Source organism: Phalacrocorax aristotelis, chromosome 18 (assembly GCF_949628215.1).
Source record: "Phalacrocorax aristotelis chromosome 18, bGulAri2.1, whole genome shotgun sequence".
Lineage (NCBI taxonomy): Eukaryota > Metazoa > Chordata > Aves > Suliformes > Phalacrocoracidae > Phalacrocorax > Phalacrocorax aristotelis.
The window spans coordinates 5,635,842-5,648,966 of record NC_134293.1 but is presented as its reverse complement, the minus strand read 5'-3'; the positions used below and the strand labels follow the sequence as shown (position 1 = coordinate 5,648,966).

The window sequence follows — 13,125 nt, the reverse complement described above, 5'->3', positions numbered from 1 at the left end:
AGGTCTCTCTCTTGTTCTTTGTGTGTTTCTGAAGGGTTTAGCTGGTGCTAAAAATTCCACTGGGGGATACTCCTGCTGCCCTCGGGGCCCATAGGAAATACAATTTCCAGTCCTGTTGGAGGACTGTCACTGAAGAGCTGTGCATGACAGAATAATTGAGCTGTGGTCTCAGTTAAGTGGTCTGGATTAATTGTTTTTGGCCTTTCAACCATAGAGTCTGTATCTCAGGTCTAAAGTAAAGCAAGGAAAACATTTTCTGAGCTGTGTGAACTAATTATGAGTAATAAAAAATTCTACACAGTGTAGCCTAGTTGTTTTTTTACAGTGAATGCTGTATTAATAAATGGAACTACTGTGATTCTCAGAACTTGGAAGTGAGAAGCAGTGAATTGTATATTGTGACTGTTGTGGGTCTTGGGTTGTTATTGTGAGCTGTTGGAATGAATTAGGCATGCAAATGATGTGCCTTTGTTTCTGCTATAACAACCTGCATAAATCGCTTCTAAAGTCATCAGTTTCTCCTTCCAACAGTGGTTGTGCCCGGGTTGGCAGGGGGTGGTTGTGTGGGTGGGTTTTTTGTTTGTTGGTTTTTTTTTTTTGTTGGTTGGTTGGTTTTTTAAATTAGAACATGAGTGGGACAGGTTGGTTTCCTTCAAGTTCAAATGGCCACAGCCTCACAGACGTTGACTGGGAGTGTATTTGAGTGTTACTGAAACCATCACAATCAACCTTGATTGTTGCTTCCGTTATTTGACGTTACATTGTTCCACATGTTTTCCTATAATTGCTTTTATATGCTGTTACTACAGTGTATCAGATTTATTTCCATTTTGGTGATATGTTGCTAGGAACTCTTTCTATACAAACCATTTTTAGTTCCTATGTGAAATGGAATTGCTAAACCGTACCCACCAGTGGGCAGTGCCAGAGATTCTTCTACGCAGACATCTCAAGTCTATTGGCGTTATTCTTGCCTTTACATTTTTTTGGTAACAAGGGTAATTTATGAAAGAGATGATTTACTGCCAAATATACTAGTGATATTAACTGATACTCAGCTTCAATATTTACTATTTTAACTGTTTCTAGTAACAAATATATTTGTGTACAAATGTTTGTTCATCACAAATAATGTAATAATTCAGTCTGTACTTTAAAATTCCAGAAAGCCTTGAAGAGTTTGGCCTTTACCCGAAAGAAAGTACAATTGAAATCTCATTTTTTGGGGGTATTAATCCATTTTTATCATAAGAACCTAATAGGTTATTTTTATAAGGTAACTTATTTTTTTTTAAGGTGAAAGTGTTTCACCCCAACCAATAGCGTAATAGTAAATAAGGCTGAATTTTGCAGTGTCTTTTTATGCTTAGAGTTTTAAAGTAAACGTGTGTGCAAAAAATACTTATCAGGTGTGTTCTGTAAATGATTTGTAGCTAATTTTAATCAATGTAGCAACATTATGGAAATGGTGTATTTAGTTGGATATTGGGGTCTCTGCTGGCTGGTGTTTCTGTTACCAGAACAGAGCCCTAATAAGTGTTTTCATCTGGAAACATCACATAACTAGTTACCATGTCATATTCACCCTTGCTCGTTTTCAGGTAACGTATGTTTAGGAGTGTTATGTGGTCACGAACAAACCTGATCAAAGTAACTCATACAAAGAATTTGTGCTGGCTATTTTGTAAAAAATATGATTTTTTTGTAATAGAGAGATGGAAATTTTATTGCTTTAAATGCAATAGCCTGGTGCATATGAAGTATGTATGTGACTGCTTCAGAATCTAACTCTAGAAATTACACAAAGTCAGAAATTCAGCAGAGGCACCATTGGTTAAATATTAATAGGTCCTGCACAAATTTGAACTATTTAAATTTAAGTTTAGCTTGGTTAGCAGAATAGTTCTTACTGATTGAGGGGGGGTTTGGGGGTTTTTTGGGTAGTTTTTTTCTTTTTTTTTTTCCCTTCTGCTTTTTACTCTGTCTCATTCTCGAGTTGTAGAAATTCTCTTCTAGTTCCAGTTTGTGTGATACCCTAAAGATTATTTGAACTGTTGGTGCATGCTTGCTCTCAAACTGCTGAGTATTGCTAGCCTTCTATTGCTACAGCTCCAGGTGTTGCTTGCTGTAGGGCATCTCAGTGATGCTAATTTACTGTTACAGCTAATATGAAGGTTGTAGGATTGAGCTCCAAGACCAAAATTTACCTCTGTACATGGGAGCAGTGCACAATGCTGTTGCTCAAATCCTGGTGGGAAATATGAGAGAATGTGATGCTTCTTGATGTGGGTCCCTTTGCATTTAAATGAAATGCAGAAATAAGCACAATCAAGTCAGATGTCTTGATTTGGAAATCTATCATAAATCAATGTAGACCCACTGGCTTTTTTCTTCCTCTTTCCACAAACTGTTTTATGGCAGTGTTTAGGTATTAAAGTAGTAATAACCATGAGGATTCACAGATCTAATTAAATTGAAGGACACACAGAGAAACATTGGGAAGATTTAAAACTCTAAATTTATTTTAAAAGTAATATGTATTTTGAAGGTATAACACTTTAATATTTTTACTATTAAAATTATTTGGGGATGGTCAAATACATTTGAAAGCTGAATATACCATTTAATGCCCAATATTGTATATCATGAGCACATTAATGTGGTTTGACCTTTAATCTAGCCAGAAATAGTAGAAATGATTGAAACGCAACATTTGCTTGTTTTGTATTTAGTGCTTTGTAAATAAAATGTAATAAAATTGTGGAATAAAAACTCCATCATCAGTCTTTAGTTTATATATTTCATTTTTTGTTGGTTATGTTTGTTACATTTTACTGTGTAATTTATGTACAAGTCAACATTGGTTTTTTGTTGCTGTATGTAGTTGGTGCTGTGACTTGTTTGTGCTCATCTCTGTTCTGTAGGCAACTTGCCACTCTCTACTGAATAAAGCTACCGTAAAAGAAAAAAAGGAAAACAAAAAATCAGTAAGTTTGGAGACCTTTTTATTAGCCATTTCTTTCAAAGCACAACCGAAATCTTTTGCTGTTTGTTCCAAACATCTTCACTTCAGTCTATTTGACCTCACTGTAAAATCATTCTACTAATTCTGGCACAAAATAGCTTTCATTTCAATTAACACTGGAATTAAGTTATATTTAAAATATTCTCTGTGTGCCTATTTGAGTAAACAAAAGACATTTTTAACATTACTGCTTAGTATTTAATACTCTGATTCTTCTACCCTTGCCACCACCTTCAAATTAAAAAAAAGGCGAAAGAAAAATGTTTTCTTCGGTTTGGGGAAAATCTGAGTTTGTTCAGTTGTTTTAACACTGTGGTTGACTTCAGCTTGCATCCTGGGAGAAGAACAATTAATATATATGGGTTACTGGAAAGAAATGAGGCTTATATGACTTGTTTCTGATATATTTTCTTTTGTTTGCCTTGTGACTAAGCAATAAAATTTAGCCCTTGTATTGTTTACTGAGAAGAGCAGATTTCCCTTTTTAAGTAACTTGCTGTGTTAAAGAGTTTAGATATGTATATCATGGTAGTGTGTGTCATTAGAAGTTAAGACTTATACTTTTCTTTGACAGTGACCTCAAAAAATAAAGTATGAATAAAATAGAATGGAAATTTAGACTTCTATTAAATACTCCCTTACTTTTTTCTGTAAGTGAGCAGAATAGGAATCATGTTTAAATGCAAAATCTGTGTGCAAACTAGTATTTTACAAGATGATACTATCAGTAATTCCATCCCAAGGTAACTGAATGAAGTTGATACTGAACCAAAGTGATTCTTGATATATTATGTGTGTACTAATGACTTTATCTGTTTTAAGAAGCATGATTTGAGTTTGCACTAGTTATGTTTTGAAGTATTTTAGTAAAGTTGGGTTTGTTTTTTGTTTATTTTAAACAATATAACTTAAAATACAAAACTTGCTAATTTCGTTCTGTGAAAAGGTAGAATCTGACTTGTTTTGATTAACTGTTGTTACTCATAAGAAAATATACATACAGATATTGAATCTTTCTAGAACCACATGTAGCATATTGAAGAACTTTTTTTTTGTCAGGGAGCTTTATCTTTAACTTTACAAAGTCAAATGAAAGATATCTGGAGAATAGACTATCCTTTTAGTAACACATAGCTGATTTCCTAAAAAGAAAGATTTTTTTTTTTTTCTTACAACATTTTCAGATTTTTTTTTCCTAGAAGAACAATATTTTAAATCTGTAGTTCTTACAGAAAATTCCTGCTAAGTGATTTAGGGCAGTGTATGTATAGGCAGGGAAGTACACTGGCCGCTCAGCTCTGGCTCATTCTGCCTTTCCTCCTTTGGCAAATCTGTTGAGATGTGATGGTGCTGAAGAGCATTTCTACAAATATCTCCTTCCCACAAATTTAAAATTACTCCTGAAACTTTACAGCATAAGTCTTATTGCTGGAGAGGCTCTTGTGATCAATAGTGAAATTATAAATACACGAAAAAAAGACCCACTCATTTAAAAATAATTACCTGTATATGATGGGAGGACTCTGCATACCCAAGTATGAACATACGGTATTTGTCTGCTTTACTGTCAGGGTCCTGGAATTAAGTGGTCAGTAACTCTGAGATATACCTTCTTATCTTCATCCAATAGCTACTGTAGCAATTTCACCCTAGCAAGAAAGTTTGTACGGAAGCTGAAGTAAAGCTAGCGAGTGTCTGATAGCCCCCTCACCCCTTGTTTCCCTCTCGTTCCTGATTGTCCTATGATGCAAGATCTGTCAAGGCAAGAGTCCTGCTCAAATGTGTTGAGCTCGATTGGTATGGAAAGAGTGTGTAAAGTTGGATTACCATACAAGGCTTTCTTAGCTTGCTTTCCTTTTTCTTTAATGCAAAAATATTCTTTATAATTCTTAACTTCATAGGTTGTTAGTCAGCGATTTCCTCAGAACAGCATTGGAGCAGTTGGAAGTGCGATGTTCCTTCGGTTCATCAATCCTGCGATCGTCTCCCCTTACGAGGCAGGGATTTTAGATAAAAAGCCTCCACCAAGAATTGAAAGGGGATTGAAATTGATGTCAAAGGTGACTCAATAAATATTTTTATTTGGTCATATTGTATGTTCTACCTGATTTAGTTCTGTTCTTTCACTGGTATGGGAAATTTTAGGTAAACTTCTAGTTTTTTGTAGCGACCGTCGTGTCTATTTAAAGTGCAGCTTCCATATTATGTTTATACATCATGTTAATTTTATAGCTCACAGCAAAGTAAGTATGGGGAATAGTCTGTATGGAAAAAACCCACTTTGCCAAAAGTGGTATAAGAACAGAATGTCTTCTGGCTCTTCACTTGAACTTCTAACCTTATTCGAAACAAAGAAATCAGTGTTACTTTGAGCACAGTGACAATAATGACAGCCAGATATTGATTAAGTTCATACTAGCGCTAAAGTAGTCTTTTTTTTTTCCTATCTTTAATCTCATTTGGTATTATTTTGTGTAAAAATTTTAAAAAGGTTTAATGATGGCATACAAATTCTGTGGCCTGTGCATATTAACCATTTTAAATGTTGAGAAATTATAGTTTTCCTGAAATAGGTATAAGCTATTGCTTTTACAATTCTGGAAATTATACAATTTCCAGAAGAAATAGTTAACATTTAATAAATGGTGAGTATGAAAAATGATTTATTTTCCTGATCTAAACCAGAATAAAATTCATAAATATGGGAAGTTTTCTAGTATTTAAAAGTATGTGAAGGAAAATATTTTGAAAGTTGAACATATTTTGAATTAGTTGTCTTGTTGGCCTCTTTCTGTCTTGACGTTTTACAAGTTAAAATTAATATTTCTAACAATGAAGCTACTATCATAACAGTTAATACATTAAACCTTTATGTGTCTCTACCATCTTTTTATTATTTAGATACTTCAGAGTATTGCCAACCATGTCCTGTTTACAAAAGAAGAACATATGCGGCCTTTTAATGATTTTGTAAAAAGCAATTTTGATGCAGCACGAAGGTAGGCCCTTTGGAAACTTGCACAGAGTCTGTGTTATGTGTAAAGAGTAAGCGGAGAATGTTCTTACAGCCTTTCAATTTACATTGAGTCTACTTGGCAGATTTCCGTTACATGCTTATGGTTATTACTGGTTTTGAACTCTAGGTTTTTCCTTGATATTGCATCTGATTGTCCAGCTAGCGACACTGTCAATCACAGCCTGTCCTTCATCAGTGATGGCAATGTACTTGCTTTGCACCGCCTGCTGTGGAACAATCAGGAGAAAATTGGCCAATACCTTTCCAGCAACAGGTAAGACTTCAGAAATATTATGAAGAAGGGAGTTGCTGATGGGGAACGAATATTTGGAAACGCTTTCAGATGCTTTTGTTACTATTACTGAGAAGAATATCATGGCTGAAAAATCTTATATTTGGAAACTTGTGTCTTACTGACGAGCCATTATTGGGAACATGCCTAACATCTTTGCTGCCCACTCTACTGCCAACCTTTTGTGCAAGTGTATAGTTGTCTTATCTTTCGTAAAAATTGTTCTGTGTGTAACAAACATTTTTATTTGAAAGCTTTTTTTTTAAATTTTTAAAAAAAAATCCAGCTTGGTCAAGGTAAGGCAGGTTAGTGGGCAAAAAAAACCCAGGAATTGCTGAGTAAAGAAGGACTTTTCTTTTAAGTAATGTGCTGTTTCTAGGGACCACAAAGCTGTTGGAAGACGACCTTTTGACAAGATGGCTACTCTTCTTGCCTATCTGGGTCCTCCTGAGCACAAACCCGTCGCAGATACCCATTGGTCGAGTTTAAATCTGACTAGTTCCAAATTTGAAGAATTTATGACAAGGTAATGAGATTATTATGGAGGAGACATTGTGGGTTTCTGGACTTCAGCATGTAAGGCAATATAAGTAGCTATTAGGACTCCAGCTTTCATTTTGAAGGGGAGTTTAAAAAGATGGGTCTACATATACCTTTCACATTTCTGAGTAGATTTTAATTTCAAAAATTAAATTGAGAACCAGAGATGGCAGTATGTTTGTGATTTAACAAAGGTTTGAGATCGTGTGAACTTAATACTTTTGTTTAAAGATGCAAATAAAAGAGGGTTTGGGATTTTTAAAATTTTTTTTTTTAAAGGAAGTTGTGAAAAGTTGATGTCAATGTACTACTTTTTAGGCATCAAGTACATGAAAAAGAGGAGTTCAAAGCACTGAAAACATTAAATATTTTCTACCAAGCTGGGACATCAAAAGCTGGCAATCCGGTTTTCTACTACATTGCTCGGCGGTAAGGAATCTTTCACCTTCCCTGTCTGAAATAAGCATGTAAAATCAAAAGTATCAAGTGTATATAGAAAGGGACACCAACTTTGTAACAAACAAGAATCTGAAAATAGCTTACTTGTCAAATTTTGGTGATGGTATTTTTTAATTGAGTTGTTTCCTAAATCAGAACTGTCATGGTTTTTTCCACCCAGGAGTGTGTGAGTATCTGTGGAAAAATATCTAAAATTTTAAATACGTTGTATTAGTTTTTCACTGTCTAAAGCACTACATCTACACTACTACATCTACACCACACTACTGTCAACTCTTTACCAGTGATTTTAGCATCTTCATTTTCTGAAGTATAAAATGAGTATTAAGCTAAAACAAGGGGTAAAATTTCTCAAAATGGTTCCTGTATCCCATTTTAAAGAGTAATACAAGTATTTAGAAGTTTCACACATAGTCAAGACCATGACGTTGCTTCAGTTTCACCATTATGTTCTAAGTGACAGTGTACCATGTTTTTGGAAATGATTGAGATCTGTGGAAATATCAGTAAACTAATAAGAAAAGCAGACAATTGATTTGTGAACTGTGCAAAAGACTGTGATTTTCCAATAAAGCAAAATTTTTGAAGTTTTAAGTCTTCCCTACTCTGGAAGATAGTGATTCGTAACAACAGGTAGCATATGCTGCAGTATTGAAGAGTTTGGGAAGAATATCCCAAGATCAACATTAATAAGTTAATGGTCAAATAAGTCACAATACTCTTTCTTTTAAAAAAACCCCGATCTAGTTTTATGTAAATTAATGTTTGCAGTCATAAAACTGCAACTAGAGTAAGAATGTAAATGAAACTTGATGTTTCAATCTAGTTGTTAGGTAATAGCACTATAAAATCCATGGAGGACAGCATGTTCAAAACAGTTTCCATAGTAATTATACTCATTACTAAAAGTCATTCTTAGCCTTTTTAAGAAAAAGAAAATTATTGTGCTTACAACCAAGTGCAAACAAAGACAGAACTGTAAAGATAAGGTTAGAGCTTTTGTACCTTTTCTCTGTGCTGTGTTGTTGGTGGTACCTTTGCTTTTGGTAATGGTGTTGCTGGTCAAGTGTTGGCTGGCAGCAGTGGGACTGCTGGTTTTGGCACCGGCGGGGTGCGTGGTGGCGCTGCCGAGGTCTGTGAAGTTCTCACCAGCACTGGTCATGGTAGTGAGAGACCTAATGTCAGTGTGGCACTTACGGATGCTGGCAGATCCTGTGTTGGATGTTCATGGTTGGATTATTGCCGATGCCAGTGCCAGTGGGGCTCTTGGTTTTGCTTCTGCTGCTGTTGCCACTGTGGATTTTGCTGGTGCTGCTGGTGGTAGCTGAGTTCATGCTGGTGGAGCTGCCTGTGGCACCTGTTGCTGGTGGGGTGCTTGTTTGTGATGCCAGCGGGGTGGCTGCTGCACCAGTGGGGTGCTTGCTTGTGGTACCCTGGCTGCTGATGTGCTTATCTGTGGCATGGTTAGGAGTGGTTGTGGTCCCTGGGGAGCTCTGGCTTGAGCAGCTTGGGGTAAGGCTGGGAAGACAGCTTTTGATGCTCCTTGCTGGTAGTGCCACTGCTGCTTGTGGTGCCGATGGTGGTAGTTTCATCGACGGTGCCACTTCTGGTAAAAAGTATAGACGTGATCTGAGGAGATGTCATCAGTGGTGAACCTTCTGCAGACCCTTTGAGTTCATGTAAGAACATGAAAACAAGCAGAGGAAACCACTTCTTTAGCAGTATCTTCTGTTTGTATTCAACAATTTAAATAAATAGTCAATACACATTTGCAAACAAGGCATTCTTCAAATTGACAGATTTCTAATGAAAATCGTACCCAACAGGTGTGTAAGATTTTTTCTATTAATTAAAATTTTAGATCCTTAATTTTATTAATTTTCATAGTTTTTCATTGTTTTCAGTAGTGCTTTTTACTCTGTAGATTGAGTTACAAACTTACTTTCCTAGAAAATCTGTGCTGTGTTATACCATGAGACTTTTGTCATTTCCCCTCAATTTTTCAAAATGCCCAAATTTTCAAATAAGGAACAATTTTAATTATTGGAAGATTTTATTGTTTTACAACTGGATAATAAACATACCTTATTTCAAAATCAGATTGGAGGCTAGAGTAATGAGCAAGATTTGAAGAACCTTTCCAAATATAACCTCTAACTTGGTCGTTGAATTCTGCTACTTAATTATGGTTTCCTAGCCAGGATGCAATTAGAGAGCCAACAAATGAATATATCTGTTCACATTTCTTTTATTATGTTTTTGATTTTCAGAGCAACAAACAAACAAAACTTCTGTTCAGTATCAATGTGGAAGGTAAAATAAATTTCAAAACTGTTTCCTTCTTCTGGAATTTTGTACAGGCATGCCAAAGGGTTTTTTCATGCTTTGAAAAAAAACCAACACAAAGCACTTGCTTTCAAGCTGGTAATGTAGGGAGGAAATGCTTACATTCTCTAACATTTGTTGTTGTGAAAGTTCTCAAGCACTTGGTTCACTGCTAGCTCTTAGGAAGACTTTGCATAAGGCAGCCCAAAGGTGGAAGAAAAAAGGAAGTGTGATGTGGTAGGTACCATATAGAGATAACGTTTGTGTGAGTAAGTGCCTGTGCTTTTTGTCAGTTCTACCCTTAATGAATGTGTAAGCTCATGATGATCAAAGGCATACTAAATAACACAAAGAAAGTATCACTACATAGAATAGGAAGAAAACAGAATTTATCTGAACTTTTTTTCCAGTGATTTATAGCTCTGAAATAGAATAAATATGAGAGAACATTTATCTAATTCAGCCTTTAGCTTTCCCTTCCTTTTGCTTGGGAAATTGCCTTCCTTTAACTTAACCTCTTTTCTATGTTTTCAACACCCTTGGCTCTTTGGATGGAGTGGAAGAAAAAAGATGAATAGTACCACTTGTCTTCTGTCCTAATTTTCTGTCTTCAAAAGCTGTACCATACTCCTCTGCCCTCTTTAAGGTCTTTGAGTCGCCTTTGAGCCTATTGTGTTGGCTGAGTGGGCCTTTATAAAATTTTATCTGAAACTTCAGTTTGCAGTATAAATTGTCATATTCTAACAGTAATTAACTAGTATTAAATTAGGGTATCGTGTACTTTTTATAGTTTACAACAAGCTGGTTGAGAAGAGGGATAGCTTCTGGAAATTTCCCTTTCGGGATATTAGTGATTGTTGTTGAAATAAAACCAAAATAATCTTGTTTTCAGTGAAACGTGTATCTGCATCTCTAGCATCTAATGCTGTTTTCTGCTTTCCAAAAAACATTGAACAGCACGTGACTTGTAGAGTGACTTTACTGGGGTATCGGAATGTTCCATGTGATTTTGTACTAGGAACAGGTATACTGAATCTTAAGTTTGAGCATTGCATTTATACTAGGCAGTAGAAGAAACATTAGTGGTGCCTAAAAGATTCAAAGGGTGTACAGAGTTGACAGTAAAGTCAGTGTATACAGTGCTGAAACTGAAATTAGTTTGCCTGTCTTCCGCTTGTTTATAAGTCCATTTTTCCCTGGAGATTCCTGACACTAAATCTGCACACAAAGTTTCAAAAATTAAACTAAGGACACATTTTTAAATGCTGTATTGTGTAGGGGACTAACTCATTGTGAACACTTAAAATTACATATCCTTGGATTATGATTTTTGCTAAAGTTGATTTCTGCGTAGGCTTAAAAAAGGATATGTACTCATGGACAGCATGTGTCAGCTTAAATAAATGTTTTTTTAAAAAGCATGCTGATTGTTTTAGACAACTTTATGCAGTTGAATGTCAGTAGATTTTTGAAGAATATATAATGTATTATGTTCCGTCCCCTTCTAAACTAGTTGTACTGCTGTCACGAGAAAAGTCTGATCGTGAAAATTTGGGAATAAAAATGGATGTTTGGAAACTCAATTTTTCTCCCAGTTGTTGTGTTTATTCACTGTTGTAATGGAGTCAGCTTGAAAAGTTGTCAGGCTATTGCAAATTAGGAGGATAAGCTCATTTTATCTGCCTGCTGCCACCTGTATTTCCCTTCCTCCCCTCAATTCCATCAAAGTAATTTCAGAAACTGTTTTTCTGAGACTCATGCAAGTATATATCATAAGACAAAATATCTTCTCTTTAGGATTAAAAAAAAAAAGTAGAATATATACTTTCAGGAATACTTCAACTTTGTAAGACACCTCATCCTTTTCTAAGGCAAACATTGGGGTGGTGGTGTTCCCCTCACATCTTTCATGAGTTATGTTGAATGTACAACAACAATAGTCTTTAATATATTAATATATTAAAAGTGCTATTGTAACCTTGCATGGTTACTTTCAGTATGAGTGAGCCTGTTTAAATGAGGTGATGTCTCCCTTTCTTCAGGCGAGATGTGTAGTTGATGCAAGTAGGTATTTGAAGGGAACTTGGAATGCTTGGTAGCTTAATTCAGGGTAGGAGGATGGTGTGTTTAGTGTCTGCTTCAGTAAGTGTGGTGTCTTTTGCATGCTCTATAGAAGGCCTTAGTTGCAGTTTAATGGGAAAAGAGAGGGTGGCTAGTTCTCTTCAGAAGTAACTGGAGTTTTTTCACTCTGATCTGGATTGTTTTCCTTTGTAAGCCACTTAGACAACAGCATTAGGAAGCCTTACAGGAAAGGATTATTTGAAGCATCTGTGCTAAAGTGAACTCATGTGCTCTAGGCAAAAGGCATTCAACATCAAACGCGTTATTGCTCCTGTAAGGAGGGTTTTGCTGTAGTTAGGCTGGGGGGCCAGTGTGATCATAGAGATACACACACATGCTCCTGCTTGGAGTGGAGCTAATAGTTCATGAATCTGCAGGGCTAACTGACAGAAAGGGGTATCCCCAGGGGAAGCCTGAGTACCTTTTTCCCTTTTTTAAGCAAGATCTCAGATGTTTAAGCCCCTTCGGTATACCAAGTTAGAAGAGAAGGTACAATTTTGAATTCTCTTTAAAAAATTCTCTGTGTTTGCTTGCCACATTTTTCTCCTCCAGTTTTTTCCATTAGACACTGTCTTATTTCATGTCAAGTAAAATAAAATGCTTAAGTTGTTATCCTGTCCTGACAAGAAGTTAGGCGTACAAATGCCAAGAATAGCGATAACCCATCTTCAAAAAGTTTACTGTGTCTGGCAGTGATCCAAGGCACCCTTATATAGTTTGTGAAGACTTGACATGCAGTGTGTTTTCTGGATTTGCAGAGCAAGAAATAGTTATTTCATTTGCAAAGAAAGGATTTCTGGAAATAAATTGATACAAAAGCGTGCAACACGTGCTTGCTAGGCCTAAATCACTTACCTACCTTTTCTTTAGAAGCAGAAAAATAAAATTATCCACAGCTGGTTAACTTAATGCAAGTGTTGTATCTGTAAGGACATTAACAGGCATAGTGGTTATGACTTACTAATGAGTTCATGTGGAAGTGACCTCAGCAAAAATATGTTGTTCTTTAAATGCTACAAACTACCTCAGTATTTTGAGCTGAGGCCTGCAAACTGATTATATATAAATCTGTCATAAATGAAAATGACCTAGTGGTTATTTTGTGCTTATTTCAGTATTTGAAACCCTGACATTTTACTGTTAGTTGGTCCAAAGTGCAGTGATATTTTAAATGTGCTGTTAGAATGTCAGTGAGTAGAAGGAAAGCAAGTATTGGTGTATGTTTTTACAGGCATTTGGAGAGGTATTATCACTATAGAATCATCTTGTCCCTTCAGCACTGCATGGTTTGCATCTCAAATTCTGCTCAGCAGAGTACCTGAAAAGGAGGCAGAAGAGAGCTTATGC

The 13,125-nt window shown here is 35.8% G+C and overlaps 1 protein-coding gene across 4 annotated transcripts in view; it reads left to right on the top strand.

Moving 5' to 3' along the window:
- The window catches only part of NF1 (neurofibromin 1), a 103,054-nt gene that overhangs the window by 44,989 nt on the left and 44,940 nt on the right, over positions 1-13,125 (top strand). For 2 of the 4 annotated variants that reach the window (XM_075112927.1, XM_075112926.1), the window contains 6 exons: positions 2,925-2,987; positions 4,927-5,085; positions 5,927-6,024; positions 6,169-6,315; positions 6,713-6,859; positions 7,192-7,302. In XM_075112927.1, coding sequence (XP_074969028.1) covers positions 2,925-2,987; positions 4,927-5,085; positions 5,927-6,024; positions 6,169-6,315; positions 6,713-6,859; positions 7,192-7,302 — 725 coding nt within the window. The remainder of the gene's footprint in view (positions 1-2,924; positions 2,988-4,926; positions 5,086-5,926; positions 6,025-6,168; positions 6,316-6,712; positions 6,860-7,191; positions 7,303-13,125) is intronic. The other 2 variants (XM_075112929.1, XM_075112928.1) reach the window with 1 other exon arrangement.